The 23,565-nt window shown below is 41.0% G+C and overlaps 1 protein-coding gene across 1 annotated transcript in view; it reads right to left on the reverse strand.

The window, feature by feature from the left end:
* Window positions 1-18,908: 18,908 nt before the first annotated feature.
* Window positions 18,909-23,565, reverse strand: part of APIP (APAF1 interacting protein) — a 35,497-nt gene continuing 30,840 nt past the window's right edge. The window contains exons 6-7 of the mRNA XM_063289621.1: window positions 21,085-21,252; window positions 18,909-20,061 (exon numbers count right to left, since the gene is read on the reverse strand). Of these exons, the coding sequence (XP_063145691.1) occupies window positions 19,962-20,061; window positions 21,085-21,252 (268 nt within the window). The 3' untranslated portion in view covers window positions 18,909-19,961. The remainder of the gene's footprint in view (window positions 20,062-21,084; window positions 21,253-23,565) is intronic.

Genomic DNA, 23,565 nt, shown 5'->3' on the forward strand with positions numbered 1-23,565 from the left:
ATCTAATGCTAGAGGTTCTTGTAAATATGGAATAGAAGATGATTAGAAAGAGAGAGAGAGATACGTGATAGATAGAGATATTGTATATATCTTCTAAGATATATATCATAGAAGATATATTGGATGTTGACGTCCCTGGTGTACAAAATTTCGGTATATTCCTTCTATCTCTGATCTTTAAATGAGTTACTATCTATCCATTGGCATCTTTTAGCATGCCAATTTGAAGTTGGAACCTCCTTCTGAGTATGGAAATCTTTTGAAAAATGTCTTTGTTTTTCTATGCCTTCCATTCATTATAGTTGTTGTTGTAATACTGTTCCTTGTCTCCTTTAACAGATCTCTGAAATTCTTAAGTTCCTTCCTGAGATTTTTGTCTTTCTTGGCTTTGACGTGACTGTATAGAGTATATACTCTGGATGTATGTTTCCAGTGTGTTTTAGTCATCCCTCCCAGGAATACTCTCCCCCACAACACTGACACAGCATTGTTGGATTTACCATTATGTAATCCCTCTTAATATCTAACCTGAATCTGAAACCTGTAGTTTCAATCCATTGGTTCTGGTCCTGCCCTCCAAGGCAACAGAAAACAAGTCTATTCTCTCCTCTGTATGATAATTCTTTAGCTAGCTGAAGGCTACTATCATATTTTCCCCCAATCTTCTATTCTGCAGGCTAAATATACCCAGTTCCTTTAACCATTTCTTATCTATTGGATTTGGTTTCCAATCCTCTCACGATCCTCTGAACTCATTCCATTTGTTGAATTATAATTGCTGGAATTCTTAGCAGCCCCTATAAGCATGGTCAGTAGTGACTGATGGCTGCAGATTCATAATATCGCGTGAAGGGGCACAAATTACTTTTTTTTTCTTGCTATCTAGAGTCACTAATGTGTTTACGCCAGATGGACCACTTATTTAGTTCTCCACTAATCCAATTGCATGGGCTTCATTCAATACTACGAAAGCAGACTCCTACTTACACGATGGGATTTTCCCTGTCCAGTCTTTGGGTTTTTTACAACTTCCTCAACCAGATTTTGGAAGAATGTAAAGAGCAGAAGGTAGAAAATGGGGAATCCATCCAGTTGGTGGATGCCATTCAGTTAGCAGACATAGAACTGGATACAGTTACATCCCAATTGTTTTCTAGGAATTCAGGGCAGCATGCTTGGAATTCTAATCTCCAATTTTTCTCCACAACATTTCTTAAGGTAGTTAGGTCCTAAAGTCATCCAGGATGCTCTCATGGCTGAAGCTTTACAAGTCTAAATCATCTTGATTCTAATTCAACACTTTAACCACTACCCTAAAGTGCCTCTCTAATATATAGAGAGGGGGTGATTTAACTTGTTTGATGGGAGAAATTCTGAAAAATGTACCGATGCTGCAAGTCTGGCAACCAAGTTGAATCATCCTACTTTTCATCACAGCTCATAAATTACAATCTGTTCATCAAGATATTTTAGTTACAGAGAAAGAATGAAATTAATTAATTAAGCAATTTGACCTGCAATCCTACAGAAGTAATTTTCAACCTGTCAAAGATGCAGAGCTCATGAATACTAAGAAAACTAGTTAATATACAAACAATGAATACTTTCTTGGAATGCCTATTGCTTTGAAAAGTTACTCAGTCTTATTGTCAGTACAGACAGAATTGTGTATGGCAAAGAGTACTCTCTCCTACCTATTTCTGCCATTCCCAATCAGGGTTTCTGACAAAGATCCAGATCAGTCAAGTTTCTAGAAAGTGCAAAGCTTTAATAATCTTGACTACTGATCACTGTTTTTTAAATCCTACTGATTTCACTGAAACTGATTTCCAGATACATCAGGACTACACATTTATTATCTATATTATCTATCTGCAGCAAAAAAAAATTGGCACCAGCTCATCCACATTGGCATGACTGAAACAATGTTGGAAAAGGAACAAACGGTACAAAGGAGCGACATAGTAGTGTTCCATTAGACAGGGTTATGGGGGTTTTTTGCCTGATTTATTACTTTACTCTATATAAAGGTTTTGTTTCATTTTATATTTTATTGTGTAAAATTTAATGTCACATATCGGTTGGGGATGATTTGCAAAGCAGGCATTAATTAAATGCTTTAAATAAGTATCCTTCCCAAAAGATCTATGAGAAAATAATAGTTTTGTATTCACTCTTCAACATAATGAATGAATTTCTGTTCATCAATCTTACTTTCCTGTTGAACTCTGGTAGAAACCTTATAGTTTACCTCCCAAAAAACACTGAGTGTATTTAAATGCAAAGACAACAATCTGATGTTAAAGCAAAAATGCAGTTCCAAAATTCACATCATAGAAAAAAACAGAAGCCTTCTGTCAGTGGAATGAAATTAGCTGCATTATGCCCTTTCAGAATCATAACATTTTCCGTACTCTCTTAAGGCCCGCATCATTTATTGCTCTGTATGTTGTCTCCTAGGATGAAAAATACTGATTAAAATATACTAATTAAGACATTGACCTTACAGTGTTATCTGTTGTTTATACCTTCATTGGAAAATGTGTGTGTGTGTGTGTGTGTGTGTATGCATATGTCACCTTTGTGAACAACACCAGTTTATTCAGGCAGGTAAAACATGCATACATGCATACTATCCTGTCCTCCTTACTATAGGTATCCATTATGTACTAAAGTAAACTTTAATTTTTTTGGAATATTACACCAAGCAATAATGAACAAGCTGAGATGCTCTCCAGTGAAACAGTCATCCTGTTTTTCCACATTGCAAAAAGTATCCATTTGTGATTGCCCAATTTGCATTGATTTAATTCTAAAGATGCACAGTCAACCTTACAATTCTAACAGCACAGCTGAAGGCCTGTTAACTTGACAATACACCTGACTGAATTCAACGGAGCTTATTTTCTCTGCATAGGAATGCATAGAAGGGAGAAGGGGGATTGAGCGGGGCTTGGTCGGCGGTTTCCAGCACTTGAGGTGGTTTAACAAGCACAACGGGCATTGGGGTGTAGGCCCCAGCAGTGATGGGTGGGAAGTAGACCAGAGTGTGCGTGTGGGTCATCCCCCAACCTGCCCAGAGACAGCAGAAAGCTAAGAGGGTCCCTCCAGTGTGTGTGTGTGAGAGACTCAGGGGGAGTCCAGAGTTGTGTGGTTGTGTGTGAGAGTGCTTACCCCCTGTGTGAGAGACGGGGGGATAGGAATGGATGGGTGCCTCCCCATCGACCAGTGAGAGAGGCTGGGGGGGGGGCACAGGGAGAGTGTGGGGGGCATTGGCTAGGCTCCCGCAGTGCCAAGAGCATGATCTGGTGCGCTGTGGGGCCAGCCACTGCCCAGCAGTTGATTGAGTTTTGGAGATGTGTGAGTGGAGGAGGAGACCCTTATTTCCATCCAGGGTTTCCAGAGGTCTGGGAGTGGAGGCAACTGGGCCTGGAAATTCTGGGGGCTATAGGGTGGTGTGTACCATTGAGGTGGTGATGGGTCAGGGATGTTATGATGGGAACTGGAGGGTGGGCCATCTTCAGGGAAGATGCCCCCAGTATTTGTTACCGGTGGCGTGTTCCAGCCCTCCAGGTTCAGACCCAGGCCCTGGACAGCATATCCTTGAGGGCTCTGGTCTCCGGCTGCTGCTCCTTAATGCCAGGTCAGTTAACAACAAGGCCCCCCTCATATGCAACTTGATTGCAGAGGAAGGGGCAGACCTGGCGTGTATCACCGAGACCTGGCTGGGCCCAGAAGTGGGGGTAGCCCTTTCGGAAATTTGCCCAGTTGGGTTCCAGGTGTGGCACCAGCCGAGACACCAGGGTAGGGGAGGAGGGGTGGCTGCTGTCATCTGAGAGTCTCTGGTGGCCTTCAGGGGCCTTGCTCCACAAGTGGCCAGGTGTGAGACCCTGTTCTTCAAGTTGGATTCCCGAGAACAGTTGGGAGTGCTGCTACTATACCAGCCTCCCTGCTGTGTAGCAACCTCCCTGCCTGAGCTGCTGGAGGTCGTCTCAGGGTTGGCAGTGGAGTTCCCCAGACTTATGGTTCTGGGGGATTTCAATCTGCCTTCCCAAGGGAGTGCCTTGGAGGCAGCCTGGGAGTTCATGGCTACCATGGCAACCATGGGCCTGTCCCAGATTATCGGGGACCCAACTCAAGACAGTGGTCTCACTCCAGACTTAGTTTTCTTGTCGGAGCAGTGGCAATGTAATCTGAGGAGAGAGCCACATCTATCCCCATTGTCATGGTCAGTTCATGCCCTGGTGGCCCTGAGATTCTCCTATGCCCCCTCTGCAGGGAGGCAAGACCCATTCGATTGGTCTGCTCCCGGCAACTGATGGACCCAGTGAGGTTTCAGAGGGAGCTGGGGGTTGTACCCGAGGATCTGCTGCACGGTCCAGTGGAGGCCCGGGCTGCTGCCTGGAATAGGGAGGCGGCTGGGGCCTTGGACAGGATCACACCTGTGCAGCTTCTCTTGCCTCATCCATCCCAACTCTCCCCGTGGTTCATGGAGGAGCTAAGGTTTCTGAAGAGGCTTAAGAGACGCCTAGAGTGCCGCTGGAGGAAGACAAAGACTGAATCTGACTGAACACAAGCTAGATGTCATGAGTGCTGATGGTGAGCAGGAGGGGGCCCCTATCCAGGGGGGAAAACGCATGCGTAGTAGAGAGGATTTGAGCTGTCATTCAAATAGACACAGAACAGACCTGCCTTGACTTTTGGGGTTTATCTGTATGGGTTTTCTCACGCTTCTTCAGTTTGGTAGGATTTTCTGTCTACTGTAGCAGTAATAAAACACTAGAGACTTATTCCTCGTCTCGGTGTGGTTCCTGCTTGTCAGGACACTAGAGCTGCTATTAAGGCCTACCTTGTGGTGGTAAGAACGGTGAAACGGCAGTATTTCTCCGCTCTTATTGCATCCACAGATTGCCATCCAATGGTCCTTTTTAAGATCACACGTACCCTTTTGGGGAAGGTGGGCCCAGTGACCCACCTACAGGGCTGTGAGGAAGAGTCTCCTGAGCATTTGCAGGATAAAATCTCTCAGATCCATTCCAAGTTGGACTCCACACATGAAGCAGGGTCTGAGGAGATGCTGAGGGAACATTTTAGCCTTGTTATCTGGGAGCAGTTTGATCCTGTTGGACCCAAGGAAGTGGACAAGATCCTCCAGATTGTGAATGCCACCACCTGTTATTTAGATCCATGCCCCTCCTGGCTGGTGTAGGCAGCCTGGGAGGTGACATGTGGTTGGGTCCAAGCGATGGTAAATACATCCTTGAGTGAGGGGGTGTTCCCAGCTGTCTTTAAGGAGGCACTGGTGCACCCCCTCCTCAAGAAGCCATTGCTGGACCCAACTGTGCTAGACAATTTTCCTCCAGTCTCCCACCTCCCCTTTTTGGGGAAGGTAGTTGAGAAGGTGGTGGCATTGCAACTCCAGAGGATTCTGGATGAAACGGATTATCTGGACCCCTTTCAGTCAGGTTTCAGGCCAGGATATGGGACAGAAACTGCATTGGTCACACTTATGGATGATCTCTGGTGGGAGCGGGATGAAGGCAGTGCATCCATCCTTGCTCTCCTTGACCTCTTAGCAGCTTTCGATACCATTGACTATGGTATCCTTTTGGGTTGGCTCAGAGAGTTGGGGTGGGCGGCATAGTTCTGCGCTGGTTCACCTCCTTCCTCCAGGGCTGATCCCAATTGGTGGTGATAGGGAGCGAGAGATCCGACCCTCGGCCCCTTCTTTGTGGGGTGCCGCAGGGTTTGGTTCTCTCTCCTCTCCTATTTAACGTCTACATGAAACCACTGGGTGAGATCATCCATCAGCATGGGATGAGGTATGATCAGTATGCTGATGATACCCAATTATACATCTCCATCCCGGGTGAGGTAAGTGATGCAGTTACTGCCCTTTCTCAGTGCCTGGGGGCTGTGGGGGTCTGGATGGGGAACAACAGGCTTCAGCTGAACCCTGGTAGGATGGAGTGGCTGTGGATTGATGGCTCCTCGGCTTCCGGGAAATTGTCATCTTTAGTTCTGGATGGGGTTGCACTGCCCCAGACAGACTCAGTGCGTAATCTGGGGGTTCTCCTGGACTCACGACTCCTGCTCAAAGAGCAGGTGGCAGTCGTGGCCAGGAGGGCCTTTGCGCAACTTCGGGTTGTGTGCCAGTTACACCCGTTCCTGGAATGAGAAGCCCTCTGAACAGTCACTCATGCCCTGGTCATCTCCCATATAGACTACTGCAATGTGCTGTACATGGGGCTACCCTTGAAGAGTATCCAGAAGCTTCAGCTGGTCCAGAATGCAGCCGCGCGGGCCATTTTTGGTGCCTCTAGGTCGGCACATATAACACCTTTGCTGCGTGAGCTGCACTGGGTGCCAGTTTGCTTCCGGGTCCAATTCAAAGTGTTGGTTATTACCTTTAAAGCCCTACATGGCATGGGGCCAGGTTACCTGAGGACCGTCTCATCCCCATCACATCGGCCCGCCTCACCCGATCTTCCAGAGAGGGCATGTTATGGATGCCGTCTGTAAGAGAATTTCATCTGGCGGGGTCCAGGAAACAGACCCCAGCAGTTTCTATGCAGTGGCCCCTGCCCTTTGGAACATCTTGCCCCCGGAGGTGAGGCAGGTGTCTTCACTCCTGACCTTCTGGAAGCCCCTGAAAACTTGGTTCTCCCATCTTGCCTGGGGCAGGAAAGTGGGTAACCATTCTTGGGGGTGGCTCGCACCCTAGAGTCCCTCCCACCAGCTGGAATTTTATAGCCTCTTGGATTTTATATTTATTTATTGCATTTTATTATTGTAATGTGTTTGATTTTTATGAGATTTTAATGTTTATGGTCGTAGTTTGATTTTATTGTAAACCGCCCAGAATCCCTCTTTTGGGGGAGATGGGCAGTAATTAAATTTAAATAATAAATAAAAATAATAAAATGCAACCTAAAAGCTTTTATTTTTTATTTATTTTCCTCCATCGTGTACTTTTTCTTGCATAATCTGTGGTCTCCTGAATTAGACATAGCCTATCAGCCATCTATTTTGGTTTGACAGCTTCTTGATTGCTTTTGCAATCATAAGCAGGCAACTAAAACAAGAAGAGTGTCTTTTAGGTTACGGATGGATTCCATTCACTTCAGCACAGGCTTGCAGCAGTTTCAGTGTATGTAATCCCCATTGTACAAATCTCTTAGCATTTTAATATTCTTGTTTTTCTCAAAAATATATTGTCTAATCTTATAATCCCCAAACTCCATATTGCCCATATTGATTGTTTTAGATAGGAGCCTTTTGTTTCATTGTTTAAATTGGGTACTTGCAAAATTTAAAGTACTAGTTGGATATATGATGTTTTATTTAAATTTTTATTGCTGTCTTGTGCCATATACTTACTGAGGACTGATATTAATTTTCTGTGCAGCATAATCTTCTAAAGAGTGTCATTATTTAGCCAATTATTCCTTAGCTTATTCATGCATAATCACAGCTATATTCCTCATGCATATATATTGGATTTCTCATCTGTCATTATTTAATTTATTTATTTATTTATCAAATTTGTCACCGCCCATCTCCTCCGACCGGAGGGACTCTGGGCGGTTTACAATACTTTTAATTTAATATTAGTGTAAACACTCCACCTGTTTTCATTCCTACAAATGCGTTTTGAATGTTTTAGTTTCTTTCCCTTTTGCATCATCTATAAAAATTGCCAGATGTAAATTCTGCTCTCCTCCCATCAAAATGTCAAAGGTTATATTTTACCAAGCTTTGGTTTGTCTTGTCCTGGATTCAGTTCCCCTTTTAAGTCAATGTTTTATTTGCTGCCTGTTTTCCTATGTGAAGGCAGCTTTTCTTTGGTTACTTTATGGCATTTCCTTCTTCCCAACAACTCCTGGGCCATCATTTCACCATCACATGTATCATGCTAGATTGTCAAAGGAATGGGTACCTGACAGAGAGCCCTAAAGAAATAATTACCCATTCCCTCTAAAAACAAGGACTATTCCCAAGATATTTTCCCTGCTGCTTTACCCTTCCTCTAGTAATCAGAAGAAAGCACATATCTTTTATTAATGAACAGCTTCTACAAGTTTCTTCTATTCCAAAATCACATTTAAATGTTGTTCTATCTCCTTTCTTTGCTGTCTCTTTGCTGCCCTTGTCCCTCCTTTTGTATGCCTTTAATTTATTCTGTATGCCAAATATTCGTCTCTGCTGAGATGGCTAATCAGAGCGCCTTTCTGTCTACCTTAAGTTTTGCAATCCTCCTGAAATACACAATGTTAGCACTAGGTGTTACATAACTCAGCATAGTATGCCACACAGGTCCTTTTAAAATAATGCTGGATTATGAATTAATTGTATAGCTATTGAGAAATAATATAAATTATCACTTCAGTGATCAGTAATTCCATCTGGTATTATATTCATTAGAAATGTGCCTATGTTGTGTTATTTAAGTATGTTTTTAAAGAAGCATCCATTCACTGTGTGTGTGCATGCCTTCAAGTCAATGTTGACTCCTGGTGACTGCCTGGACTAGTCCCTGCAGTTATCTTGGCAAGGTTTTTCAGAAATGGTTTGCCATTGCCTCCTTCCTAGGGCTGAGAGAGAGTGACAGGCCCAAGGTCACCCAAATGGCTTCATGCCTAAGGCAGGGCTTGAACTCATGGTCTCCTGGTTTTTAGTCTGATGCCTTACCCACTACACCAAACTGGCTCTCCTATTTATCCATTTACGATGTGTCCTTAAAAGGAGAAGATACCCTTCAGGTATACTGAGTAAATATACATAATGTATAATAGAGTCAATATTCAATTAGTGGAAAATATGACTTAAAATTTTGGATAAATATATGGATACTTATTGGAGGATTAGTTACTTCTGAGTAAAAGAATTTGGTTATGTAAGATAAATGTTTAAATTTTAGAAATAATGCTATAGCACATGGATGGGGAGAAGGGGGTTAAATGAGCAAGGAACAAGGATGATAAGGATCATTGTTCTCCTTTGGAAATTCTCAGATTAAATTTAAATCCTCATACATGACTGAAGGTGGAACATGTAGTTTGACTATTAAATAAAGAAACAGATAATTCTTAGCCCAAATCAGTTCTTCTTTATAGATATGAGCACAGTTATCACATTGCTACCCATGAAGCCCACAGCATAGATGTACAAATTCTTTGCAAACTATTCAGGCAAATGGATTCATGAGGCCAATTTGCACACTCATTCACACTACTAGATTGGTTAACATTTCAGGGGAAATGATGCCATAGAAATCTATTTTTGTAATTCCACAGGTTGTTAGCCCTGTGATGTTTCACATACACACAGAAGTCATTTCCTTCTATTGCATTTATTGAAAGATAAACCTGCATGGAATGAATTAGCTTTTAAAATGTGCCTAAAGAAGACAAGAGGCAGATAGGTGAATGCAAAACTGCTTCCTAGAAGCCATGAGAAATAGTTAATTTTCAATCAAATTAACCCATGGTAAGATAAGAAAAAGGAATTTCTGTGTCCTTTGAAGCAGGGAGAGGGAGAAATCTTGCAAGGAGGGCTGGGAAATTCTGGGAGTTGAAGTCCATGTGTCTTAAAGTTGCTGAGGTTGGGAAACACTGCTCTAAGCAATCAAAAAGCCATTGCTGATAATTAATAATATAATTAATATCATGCATCAGAAAATGTATTAAGAAAATGTTATAATAGGGATTTAGTACTGAAGCTTCCTTCAAAGCAATAGCACTTTTATTATAAATTCTAAGCAGTAGAGGAGCACTCTATAAGACACATTTCTGCAGCAACTATTTCAGTCAAGAAAAACATTATAAATGCAAGTGATAGGTCTGGTAAAATAAAGGAAAAGTCTGCCAATGTAAATAAGGGATGAATTTATAAGCCAGCTTTCTCTGTAACCAGTTACAATCAAGTTTTGAGTTCAGGCCTACTTTCCATATATTTGGATATGTATTTTCTACATTTCCTAAAGGAATAAATTCTTAGTGCTTCACTGAATATGTTTTACATTCATTCATTCATACATGGATCAGAAGATGCATACATGAAATTTATACTTCCAAGAAACTGTATATCTACAACATATATTCACTGGTTAAAATGCCTGTCTATGAGTTATTGGCCAACCTTCAGCCGGTCACCATCTCTCAACCCTCTAATTCACAACGTCATTGTGAAGATAATATAAAAAAAAGTAAGGAATATAAAACTGTAATAAATACATCAACCATTATTCATCATCATCACTCTTTATTACAGTCATAGACCAATACAATGGTATTATTCTGTGAGATAAACATAGTCACACTTTAAGTATTAAAAACATTCAATAAAAATACATATATTAAAATCAGGTAAAATACACTAATTATCTATCTAACTCTATATGTAAAGTCTAAGGTGTAGCCTATTTTAACTATTTAAAAGTGTAATATTTTAAGAATATATTAGATATGAGATATAAAACATGAAAATCTACATTGCGACTATGTTACATACATAGATAAGATATATAGATAAGATTATAAAGAGTTACTAATGTATACAAGACATTACAAAGATTGGTCCCTCTTGGTGTGTCGAATCTTCACTGCTGCAGCGCAGAACCTTGCTACCTGCACCGTAACAGTAGAATTTTCATCTATAAGCAGCAATTGCTTATACTCAGGATCTGTACATCCAGGATGTTTAGTAATCAGTGGTGTAATAAATTTAATATGAATGTCTTTGTAAAAGGCACAGTGCAAAAGAACATGATCTATAGTTTTGACCCCCCCCCAAGTCACATGGACAAAGTCTTGCAGCCAATGGAATTTTTTTATATTTGCCCTCCAGTGCTGCAGAAGGGACAGCATGGCAGTGAGCTAAGGAAAAGGCTCTCTGATGAATGGGAATTTCGAGTTGCTTGAGATAGCTAGCAGCAGAAACAATGTATTTTTTATGCACAGGAGACAGGAAAAGTGGAACCTTCCCTGTGTCTGCTTGCCTCTCTATATCCTTTATCCTTTGTTTTAAATCTAGCTTTGCTCGATTAAAGTCCATCTTGAGAAGAGTAGCTGGAAAGTATCCTAGCTTTAAAAGATTTGTATTAATGGTCTTGATCCATGAAGATTGAAAATTTTCTTGAAAAATAAGAGGTGCAAGGCCTTTGGGATATAGTTTAAACTCTAGCCAAAAGATTAGAGAGGCTAGACACACTCTAGACTCAACCCTGACCATGCCAATTTCAAGTCATAGGTGAGCATTTGACACGCATCAAGGCATCTGAAGTAATGCTGCAATAAATTTGGCTTGTACTTTTTCCAGTGGTGTAAAACGTGAGGGGGAAGGGCCTACTAAAGTCCAACCATTATTGCCACTGATGGGTGACATATGAACACCAACACTTTTTAGTATTCTTCCCCCACCCTGCCCCTCTACCCTCTATCTTAATATTAATGGTGTTTTTAGATATGAGGCTTTTGAAATACTTACAGAGATCAGAATGACCCTTTCCTGGTGTATGCCATTTCAGAAAGATGTCATCTTCTAAAATGACCAGCAGAGCCTCAAGAAAACTTCAGACTTTTTCCAGGAAATACCCTTGTCATTCTAGTCCCAATTCAGTACCTGTGACTTATATGCTGCATCACTGGATCCAGTGAAAACCATAACCCATTCAGGGGTTTATTGATTGAAACCATGGGCAGGAGCCACATATATATGCTATAGATTTCCCCTCCCACCACTCCAGTCTGGCATTATGTTCCTAGGAAAGGGCTGAATATAAGTTTTAGTATGTTTATAGTATATTATGGGACCAGGATCTTTCATGGTGCAGGATTCCCAAATTTATGGAGTGTAGCTCTCTCTTTGAGCCAAATAATGACATAGCTGTTCTTCAGACATTTCCTAGGGAGGTTTGGGGTGAGGATTTCCCCCAAGATTACAAACAATGAATTGCAGCAAACTATCAAGTTGGGTAGCATATTGTTTACCCCTTCCATGGGGCCACTAGGAACAATGAAAGCTGTCTAATATTGGGTCTGAATGTTCGACTGTCCAATATATTACTGTCTACTCCAGTTGGCTGATTCCAAATCAAAGCTCAGTTTGCTGCCATAATGTGGCAGTATCATATTCAGTTTCTAAATGAGTGTATAAGGATTTATGTGAAGTCCTTAATTACTAATGTACTTTTTCCTGAGTTGTTCTTTGTTACACTCCTACATTGGCACTCCTGTCTTTATAGACAAACTGAATAAAACACACACCTAGTCATATTGTGAAATTTTATTGTTTGGTTTTTGGCTAGATCTCTCCTAGGTGTAGACTGGAATTCTTTATTTTTGTAGCATGATAGGTATATCAAAAGTCAAGGTAACCTGATGATTGATATACAAATAGAGCTTTGACCCAAGAAAATATGTCAGCACAAATTATGGCATTTGAGATAAGTAACACCCCCAAAAGGATTGAATTTATATTACATTGGCTTAATTAAAACATATTCATTGTGATGGCAAAGTTATAATAATCTTCTGAGTTGTCTTTGTGGACAGTGACCTACCTAAGGGTGCGACCGTATGGTACTAGAATAGTCCTAAATTCTGAGAAACTGAATAATAAAAAGCTTCCACAGAAATACATTTTTTGGGTTTGGCAATCAAATCATCTTTCAGGTTTTTACTTGCTCTTCCCTGATGATGATTATGCAAAATTTTAACTGGAAATTACACTTGAAACTATAGATGTGTTCATGCAAACCACCAGAGTTATTGCAATATATGAGCAGTAAAAACCTCACAATGTCTTTGGCCAGTAAAATAGCGATACAGTTTGGTGGCTTTATATGGCAGTCCCCTGCCTTCAGTGAGTTATGTTAAATACTTCTTTTTCATAGCAACCACTCTGTTGACATGGCTTCTAAATTATCAACAGTTAGCCAGTTTGATGTGGTGGTTAAATGTGGTGGACTAGGATTAGGGAAACTTGAGTTCTAGTCCTCCTGTAGACACAGAAGCTAGCTGGGTGATTTTGGACCAGTCACTCTTTCACCTAATGAAGAGGTAACTGGGAAACCACTTCTGAAAATGTTGCCAATAAAACTGCACGGACCTGTCAATGTGGTCACTAGGAGTCAAGATTGACTCAAAGGACCATAACAACAACTTCTTCTTAGACAATTGAATTGCCCTCAAGGGTCTATTTTGTTGATCCCTCTTCTAAACTGTACATTGCAGAATTGTTTTTCTGGACTCCTCTTGAAATAATATTGTGCAAGGGACAGAGAGTAGAAACTACCCTAGACAGCTTAGCTCATGAGTCATCGACATGGCACCTGCAGGCACCAATGTCCCTGCAGAAAACAACCCTTGGTGTTTACCAGGTTCTTAGCACCCCTGATTTTTTGATTGATTCTTTTAATTAAAATTAAATAGGGCCCTAACATGCAATAAAGCAAAATGATCATCTCAAGCATGATTTTTAAAAATTTATTGCCAAGAATGTTCCCTCCATATACCCCACAGCCATTCTTGGAAAATGATAGGAATGGTAAGAAGATGTTAGGATCCTCCAAACAAGCAAACAAAAAAGCAAAACTACTCTCCCCGCAAAACTTATGGGCACTAGTGTGCTCACAGAGCCTTGCCTTGATGCCTGCTAAACTTCCTGTGCCAAATCTTTTTAAAAATGTATTTTATTTGTTAATTTATTTAACAATATTTATAGTCATAGGTGGCATACAAGACTTCAAAATATGATACAATCTTTAAAAAGCAATTAAAATAATACATAACTATGATGGTCACCCAAACAAAGATACAGGCCAAAAGCCTGCTGGAGCTGTACTGCTTTAATTTGCTTTCTGAGAGCAAGGGGTTTGGGGGCCATGCTATTTCTTTTAATTAAAAAAAAAGACAATAGGACATTGCTCTGCCCTCTGGCATCAACTTCCAGGAAAAGAGACATGTGTATTCTTAGAAAATAAAAATGGTGGGAGGGTGCATCCTAGTGCTTTGTCCAGCTGCCCAGAAAAAAGGGAAACAGAAGGCCTAGAGGACAGGAGGAAGCATCCTGGAGACAGAAAGGGGAGTTGGTGGAGAGCCTCTTGACCAGTTTGCCTTTGAGCTTGGCCATGCCTGTATCAGCAACCTTCTGTGTGTCCAAAACTCAAAATTCTACATGTCTACCAACCCTATACAGTTGGAGATCCTGGAATTATAATTAAAATTTCCTCCTCCTTTTCCTCTGGTCAACAAACTTAAGTTCATAGTAAATTACTTTACAGTGAATCAGACACTTAGTCTGCCTAGCTCTGTATCACCCTGATAAACACTAGAGTTTCAGGCAGAGGCTTTATGTAGATCTAAGGATAACACCTGGCTGGGACTTTATCTGCACAAAGCTTGTGCTATCTCTGAACCTGGGTAGCCCTTCTTGTACAATAGAATGCACATTGCTGGCACTTTCTACCTTTCCCCTTCTGTATTTTTACTACATCACCATCTTAGAGCTGCTGGCAAATGCTTCATTGAAATCTGAGCTTATCAGAAAGCCCACTTGGACAATTTGTGTACATTCTGATGCAACAGATGACCTAGCCCAGCCTTTTTTACAGTATTGACATGCTGATTACAAGGAAGTTAACTGAAATATTTACTATAGAAGTTCAAAATAGAGGTTACCTCCATATAGTTTATTGTAGTATAATGTATTATACTACATTATATAGTTTATAATGTAGTAAATGCTGAAAAACAAACAAGTTGTCTCCAAAAGCCACTAAGCCCAACCCTGAAATGAGGGGATAACTCTGGTTTCTGATCAGGGAACTAATGGTAGCTAGCCTGGGTGAATAGGAATGGGTTACACATTGTACTATGTAACATGGTTTAGTTGGTTTGGTATTAAATTTATGTTTATTTTGATCACAGATCTCACTCTTGTCTTCATTGAAATATGCTTTATTTTTAATTAATGGAGTACCCTAAAAAGCCTACATATTCAATAGAAGTAATGCATTTTATGGACTACATTCTTGTTGAGCAGGTTTTTGAAGATTAAAAGCTTTACCATTATATTTCAAAGTCTGCTCCTAAAAATTTCTCAGAGGAGAAAAACAATGAGATTGTCTATAGTTCTTCCTAGTTTTGAAAACTGTCATTCACCATTACCTCTGTAATTGATAGAGACATAAAGACTTAATAAGGGGTAAATACATCTTCCTCTTATTCAAAGCCTCTACATAAGATTTACCATGGCAACCATTAAACCTTAGTTAAGATCTTCCATGTTTGATCATCAAGTTAACTCTGATATGACTCACTACCTATTATGTCCCATAGCCTCATGTGGCGCAGAATGGTAGGCGGCAGCATTGCAACTGAAACTCCCCACGACACAAGTTCGATCCCAGTGGAAGCTGGATTCTTGGGTAGCCGGCTCAGGTCGACTCAGCATTCCATCCTTCTGAGGTCGGTAAAATGAGCACCCAGCTTGCTGGGGAAGGGGATGACTGGGGGAGGCAATGGCAAACCACCCCACTCTATAGTCTGCCAAGAAAACATCGCGAAAGTGGTGTCCCCTCAAAGGGTCAGGCATGACTCAGTGCTTGCACAGGGGACCTTTCACCTTTCAGTATTATGTCCCACCAATGGGAAATTTGTGTGTACAATACCTTATATATGCTAAATACAAATTCTTTCCCACTACTGTGATCTTTGTCCTATATTATGTCCTGTATTAGATAAAAGTGGTAAGATATTATTAGAAAAATAATTTGCATGATGAAATACTTGTTTAAAAATGGTGATATGCACCAAAAGACTAGGGCAGTTTTTAATTAAATGTCATAAAGAATCATTAAACAGATAAAACCATTCTTGGGGAAAATACATCTTATGATCTGAGTTTCTCCTACTCCTAGTATGAGAATATTTTGGATTATACTATTTGTATCCAGGATTTCACAACTAATGAGGAATTTTGGTGTTACAAGAAATAAGAATTCTATCCAATGCTATGTGAGTTCTCCACCTTTAATTTGTGATGCTTCTTCCTAGTTTGCTCTGGAGACCTCCTCCAACTTCTGAAGCAATTTGAATATGCATGCTGAATGATTAGATGCCGAATGGAACAGGTCCACATAAAAGGCATGGGTAGCATGAGTAGGAAGTGGAAAGAAGCTAGGGATGTCAAAATCTGGAATAGCACAGAACAAATGTCTTCAAAATAATTCTGATCACTTTACAACTTGTTCCATTAGCTCAAACAACTAATGATTTGATAATGTTAGACAATGTGCTATATAATATATATAAAATGTCTGCTTTAGCTATGAATGGCTAAAAATATCATGTGCTTTTTCTTCTCAACTGCAGTTACATAACACTTTCAAGAAATGATCCTGAAATAGCTATATTTTTCAAGGAAAATAAGAATATTTAGGTTTTTGAAGATTAAAAGCTTTACCATTATATTTCAAAGTCTGCTCCTAAAAATTTCTCAGAGGAGAAAAACAATGAGATTGTCTATAGTTCTTCCTAGTTTTGAAAACTGTCATTCACCATTACCTCTGTAATTGATATAAAGCTAAGTTCCTTTTTTTTTCAGTAGGATTTCCTGCGTTTCATTAATTGACCATGTATCATCAGGTTGGTGTTGACTCTTGGCAACATAGATTTTCTCCCAGATGACCTGTCCTCAATCTGGTCCTTCAAGTCTTCCAATTATGCACCCATCACTGCTGTAACTGAATCCATCCACCAGTTTGGCTCTATTATGGAACAATATGAAACCATGAAACTGCCCAGAGTCCCTCCTCGGGGGGAGGTGGGTGGTGATAAATTTGATTAATAAATAATAAATTAATGAATCAAACTACTGACAATAGCTTTGTATTCTATAAGCAGAGGGTAACCTCTACCAGTAACACATGAGCAGTTTCAGCATGGAAGGATTCATGGAAGATGCCACCAGATGGCCATCAGTTTAGAGAAATGTAAATATGGAATGTGGCTGTCTTGACTGCTGTATGATTTCCCAGAATCAAAACTAGATTGCCATAAATATCAGTGTTAGGATCCCTAATGGAAAAGAACAGTCATGTTCCTCCAGCTTCTCAAATGCATTTACTTGAACACTGTGTGACATAGAATGCTGGACCAGATAGACCTTTGCCTTGACTGAGTAATGCTCTTATGACTAGAAGCTATACTGTTCCAATAAGATATTTCAAAAGGAGCCTAAAGAGCTAGAACATTTTGTAATTCCTTTCTGTTCTGAAGTCAAAATCGAATGTTGTATTTTGAAGTGGTAATTTTCTTTTAATGGAGGTAAGTCTTTGTGTCAGAGTCATATTTCATGTAGAATGAAAGAAGGGAATAGTTTCATATTTCTGCCATCACTTCAACTTTGGAAATTAAAAGCCAGTTTAGATACTAAGCTTGTGCCATACAACTGCAAGGTCCTCAGAGAGAGGACTACTTTGCCTCTCATGGATGTTAGAAAGGCTCCACAAAGATATTTCAGCCTCAATTCTCCCAACCCCTGTAGCTATCAAAAACGTCAAAGCAAACTTCAAGTTAGCAAAGAATCAGGCTACCTTGTGCTTCCATTAACCTTATAAAATGGCTTCAATCTAGTGGAAGCTTTTTTCGTCCCTACTTTAGTTCACCTCACCATTGCTTATCACCTTCCACACCGTATTTCTGTGGCCCACTGTGGCTGCAGTGGGATGGGGGAATAGGTGAAAACTGCCTGTCCTTTGATATTAGTAGCAATGCCTGCTTGATGAAAAACCATTCTGCAAGCAGAATGGCAGCACTTGATTTCCATCCAGATTGCCATCGTGATCACAATTATTTTATGGTACAGTATAGTACTATGGTAGAGGATAGAACACTAGGATTTGAATTAGGCATACTAAAAGCTTAGTTATTCCTACCAAAACATCTCTATGTATGTATGTATGTGCACACATACACATATGTATATGCCTGTATGGATGTGTATATATCATAGAATAAAAACTAATACTGGAATTGGAAGGAGCCATCAAGTCCAACCTCTTCCCAATGCAGGAAACCAAGTTAAACACCATCAAGAGATGATTGTCTAACCCTTCACTGAACATAGCCAAGAAAGGGGAGCCCACCACATCTCTAGGTAATTGGTGCCACTGTTGACTTGCTTTTCCTACCAGGAATTTTTTCCCAACAGTTGGTCAGAATCTGCCTTTCTGTAACTTAAATCCACTAGTCCATATCCTGCACTGTGGGATGCAAAGAAACAGGACCTTTCTCCTCTGACATCCTTTAAGGTATTTGGAGAGTGCTATCATATTTCCCTGTAGTGTTTTCTGTAGGCTAAACATACTCAGCTCTTTCAAACCCTCTTCACGGGATTTAGTTTCTAGTCCCCTAGTCACCCGTGTTGATTTTTCCTAAACCCAATTTCTCTGACTCATTACAGTTCAGTGCCCAGAGCTAGACACATTACTTGAGGTGGGGTCTGCTCAGAGCAGAATAAACTGGCATGATTACTTCCTGTGATTTAGCAACTGCACTTCTGTTTGTGCAGCCTGAAATTACATATGCCTGTTTGGCAGACACTCCACCCTGTTAACTCATATTTGGTTTCCAATCAATTACTTTTCAAATATCATTTTCATAACTGCCATTACCAAGCCAGAGATACCCCAGTCTGTACCTGTACACATGATTTTTATTTTTCATGGCAGAGTAAAATCTGAACATTGCTCTATTGAAGGCTTCATGCAGTCTTCCCTGTACTTTCTTTTTAGTTCTTGATTATCAAAGTGTGTTGAAGTTAATGTTAGTAACTAATTTAAAGTCAACATAAAATCATCTGTGTGTATCAAATGCTCATGCAAATTAGAACATACAGTACCCTTTTCAGTATTACTTCTGTTTTTATTTCTACAGGAGATTATATGATATATGTAATTGACAAATATTTAGTCAATACTAGACAGTGTTTGCATAAAATGTCACCAGGACCAAAAAGAACTTCTGTTCTTTCTATTGCACATACTGCTGTGCGCTTTAGTGGCAGGGAGAAGAGGCTCATCATTTTGTATTTAAACAATACTTTAATATTTGCCTGATGGTCCTTTTAATAAATAATTCTGATAGCACTTCATCTGTGGCAGGATTCAACTGTGTAACTACTAGTCATCTTCACAAACTTCTGCCTTTCAGACTTTGTGCCCAGCATCCATCTTATTCCCACAGAGCAAGTAACACTGAAATGTAAATTACAGCAATATATTCCTATTTTATAAGATAACACATGTAAGTTTTAAAATGTTAAATACATTGGCGCCATCTAAAATACTTTGGTAAAATAAATACGCCATTCATTTCTGTACACTATTTTTTCAGGCTGCTTTCATTACTTTTCAAAGACCTATAATTTCAGAATGATTTCTGTGCTGACATGTATTTTGAATTATCCAAGGAAAACAGCATGTAGGAGAATACATTCATTTTCTTAAAGAAAAGAGTGAAAAAAGTGTCATTTTTAAGAAATAAAAGCTAATGTCTTATTCTGGCGTACTTTTATCCATGGCACTCTTTCAACCCCTATTTGAAATTGTTTTCAACATTTTCTCTGTTGAATAACACAGTGCACTTCTGATGTAAAAAAGAAAAGAAGAAATCCAGAATTAGAAAATTACAAGACCACCAGGTTTTAATAATGGCATACTGTTAAATGCTAGAATATGAATCACAAAGAAAATCCTAAAACAAAAATACAAATATTATGCAGATTGAGAGGTAAAGGAGTTTTGTATAATTCAATATCTGCATGAGGAATAGAGAGTATCTTGCGCATCTTTCAGACTTTTAACAACAATCCAGAATGGCTAGTGTTTAACCATCACTGTCCTAGAAACCCAATAATATTGAACTAAAGTGTCATTACTTTAGGAAAAAGGGTTACTAAACAATTCCATTTTCTTCACTGGGAACTACAGCAGGATCAATTCCATGTTGTTTCATTTGTACTGCAATGTCGAAAAGGTAGTCGTAACATTCACACCTGAAGTATACACAAAAGGGAAAAAAATAAATAAATCAGGGTGTTTTTTTATTATATACATTTTGTTTTTGACTCTGTTATGTACACATAAATCAACTAATTTACCAGTACAGCAGAAATAAAACTGTATCTGAGTGAAAGTTTTTCATTATTGTACAATTTAAGATGATACAGACAGAAAAAACTTAACTCAAGTATCAAACTAAGACAACCTTCCCCTTTTAAAGTAAATTATTTGAGAGAGAAAAAACCTAACATTTTGTTAAGGGGAATATAGTATTATTTTGGCAATAATACCACTTTTAAAATATTTAGCACTATGGATGACAGAATTCTAAAGTACCAGTAGGTAGTAAAGGTAAAGGTTTCCCTTGACATTAAGTCCAGTCGTGTCCGACTCTAGGGGCCGGTGCTCATCTCCGTTTCAAAGCCGAAGAGCCGGCGTTTGTCCGTAGACACTTCCTCTGTGGTCATATGGCCAGCATGACTACACGGAACGCCGTTACCTGCCCGCCGAAGTGGTACCTATTAATCTACTCACATTTGCATGTTTTCGAACTGCTAGGTTGGCAGGAGCTGGGACTAGCAACGGGAGCTCACCCCGTCACGCGAATTTGAACCGCCGACCTTCCAATCGGCAAGCTCAGCAGCTCAGCGGTTTAACCTGCAGCGCCACCGCATCCCTTGGAAAGTACCAGTACCTTACACTTATTTTTACACTTTGTTTGTAAAAATAACTGCTTCCCCTACCCCTACTCAAAAATCCTTTTTAAACTTTGAAGCACATGTTATAACAACAGAAGCTCTGCAAGTATTTATAAAACAAGTGTAAAAATAGAATGGTACACTGGAGAATATTTTTACGCTTGGTAATTGGAATAATTCCCAATTCTCAAAAACAAAAACAGAAAAACCAAGTAAAGTGGAAGTAAACATGCTCCAGCTGTACTTATATGTAACATTAAGAAGTTCTGGAAGAGACAGACCCCCCACTATAAAGGTTTTCTTCCTCACTGTACTCACATTGTCTTGGCTTTTTCCCAAGTTTCACCCCAAACATAAACACCATGACGCCTGACCAGCACAGCACAAGTGTCTGGATATGAGTTCATTGCGTGTGCCATTCTCTCCTTCAAGTCCTTCTCTTCAGGTGTATTCTCAACAATAGGGACCACTAACATGTCATCGTATCTGAAAAGATGAGGTTGTGTTGTCATGAATAACATGGTCACCAGCCTTCCTCAACCTTTTGACCCTGGAGGAACCTTGAAATATTTCTCAGGCCTTGGGGAACCCCTGCACATTCAGGCTCAAATATAGGCCAGAAGTTCCAAAATTATTATATTCGTTTCATGTGTAGGCCTGTATATATGCATTAACAGTGTTCTTAAACTAAAAATAAAGAATGAAACTGTCCTAACAGCCAGGAACCACGCTGAGACAAGGAACTGGTCTCTAATGTTTTATTGCTTGTACATAACAGGAATCCTAACAAACTGAAGAAGCGTGGGAAAAACCCAGACATATAAACCCCAAAGTTTAAGGCGGTCCCGATCTGTGTCTCTTTGAATGGCTGCCCAATTCCTCAGTGCTACGCATGCGCTTAACAGCCTGGATGGGAGACCCCTGCTCGCCATCCTCACTCATGACATCACCCTCCCCTCCAGATTCACATTCCATTTCAGCCCCCTCCCCTCCAGAGTCTTGATAAGATTCGCCGTCTGCTTCTAAGGTCCCATGGGAACTGGGCAATGATGGAAAGTCTTCAAAGGAAAACTCCTCCACGGACGAATCAGTGCTGCTCTCCAGGTCTGATAACGCTTCTGGCCCAGGTGGCCGCTGCTGGAAAATAGCTAGATAATTAGAAGAGTCGTCCCCCCTCCCCCCTGGGAAATGCAAGCCCGAGGTGGAGGGCTGCGGTTCCCCCACCTCCTCTGTAACTGGAGTCAAGGCTTCAGGCGGGGGGGGGGGGGAAGTGCACACTCACGAACTCTTCTGCTTGGAATTCTTCTGCCTGCTCAGCCGAAAGAGGAATCTTGGGTAGAATGCGAGGTTTGGGTTTGTGAGGAAAAAGCTGATGGAAACGATGAACCAGTGCTGGAGCATGTACATCTCTGGCATTCTCCCACGTGCGCTCTTCCTCAGGGTACCCTTTCCAGTGTATGAAATATTGGATGCCCCTTCCCCTCCTCCTAGAGTCCAGAATGTCCTCAACTTCGTATTCATCCTCCCCCTCCACAATTACTGGGGGGGGGGCAGTTGCGATCGCAAGGCACTTGGGGGAGGGTCTTTGGCTAGCAAGGCTCTGTGAAACACTGGGTGGACTTTCATGGATGCTGGGAGCTGTAAATGATAAGCCACTGGATTTATCTGCTGCGCCACAGTGAAAGGGCCCACAAACTTAGAGTCTAATTTCTTGGAGGGCCTGGTAGAGTTCAAAAACTTGGTAGAGAGCCACACTCTGTCTCCTACTGCAATCGCTGGCCCCTCTTGTCTGTGAGCATCTGCAGCTCTCTTGTAAGCACTCTTTGCCCTGTTCAGCTGCTCCTTTAACAACTCCTGTGCGGCTTGTTGCTCTTTAAGAAAATCAGCCGCGGCTGGAACAGTTCCCTGCTGGGAGGAGGTGGGCAACACCTGAGGGTTAACCCCGTAGAGTGCCTGGAAAGGGGACATCTTGGTCGAGGATTGCACAGAGTTGTTATAAGTAAATTCTGCCATGGGGAGCAGGACTGGCCAATTGTCTTGCTGATAAGTGGTGTGACACCTGAGATACTGCTGTAACCATTGGTTAATTTTCTCGGCTTGCCCGTTACTAGCAGGATGATGCGATGATGACAGGTGGATCTGGACCCCTAATGACTGGAAAAGGGCCCTCCAGAACCTGGAAGTGAACTGTGGGCCTCTGTCACTCACCAAGTGATTGACCATGCCTCTATACCTAAAAACATGGTCCATGAACAACTGCGCTGTGGCTTGTGCGGATGGGAGGCCCTTGCAAGGAATAAAATGCACCATTTTTGTGAAAAGGTCCACCACCACTAGTATGGAAGTCAGCCCCTGGACCGGGGGTAAATCAGTGATGAAATCCATGGAGATTGTATCCCAAGGCCTACTGGGGGTGGGTAGGGGTTGCAAGAGTCCTGTGGGCTTCCCTGGGAGAGGCTTGGCTCGTCTGCAGGTGTGACAAGAAGCAACGTAACCCTTTATGTCTGCAGCCATCTTAGGCCACCAGTAGTCTCTCAGAGCTCTATGGAGAGTTTTGAAAACACCTCCATGGCCTGCCGTTTGGTGGTCATGGCAAAGTCTCAGTACTTCTTCCCTCAATGAAGGGGGAATATATAATCGCCCACTATGCCAGAGGATTCCTGCCTCCACATTGAATGGTGAGGCGGTGTCTTGCGGGGCCCTCTGGAGGTCATCCATCCTGGCCCTGGCATACGGGTCCAGTTGCTGCTGAGCTCTGACTCTTGTAAATAGGTCCTCTGCTTGTCTGCCTGCTGCTAA

Source organism: Candoia aspera, chromosome 1, assembly GCF_035149785.1.
Source record: "Candoia aspera isolate rCanAsp1 chromosome 1, rCanAsp1.hap2, whole genome shotgun sequence".
Taxonomy (NCBI): Eukaryota; Metazoa; Chordata; class Lepidosauria; order Squamata; family Boidae; genus Candoia; species Candoia aspera.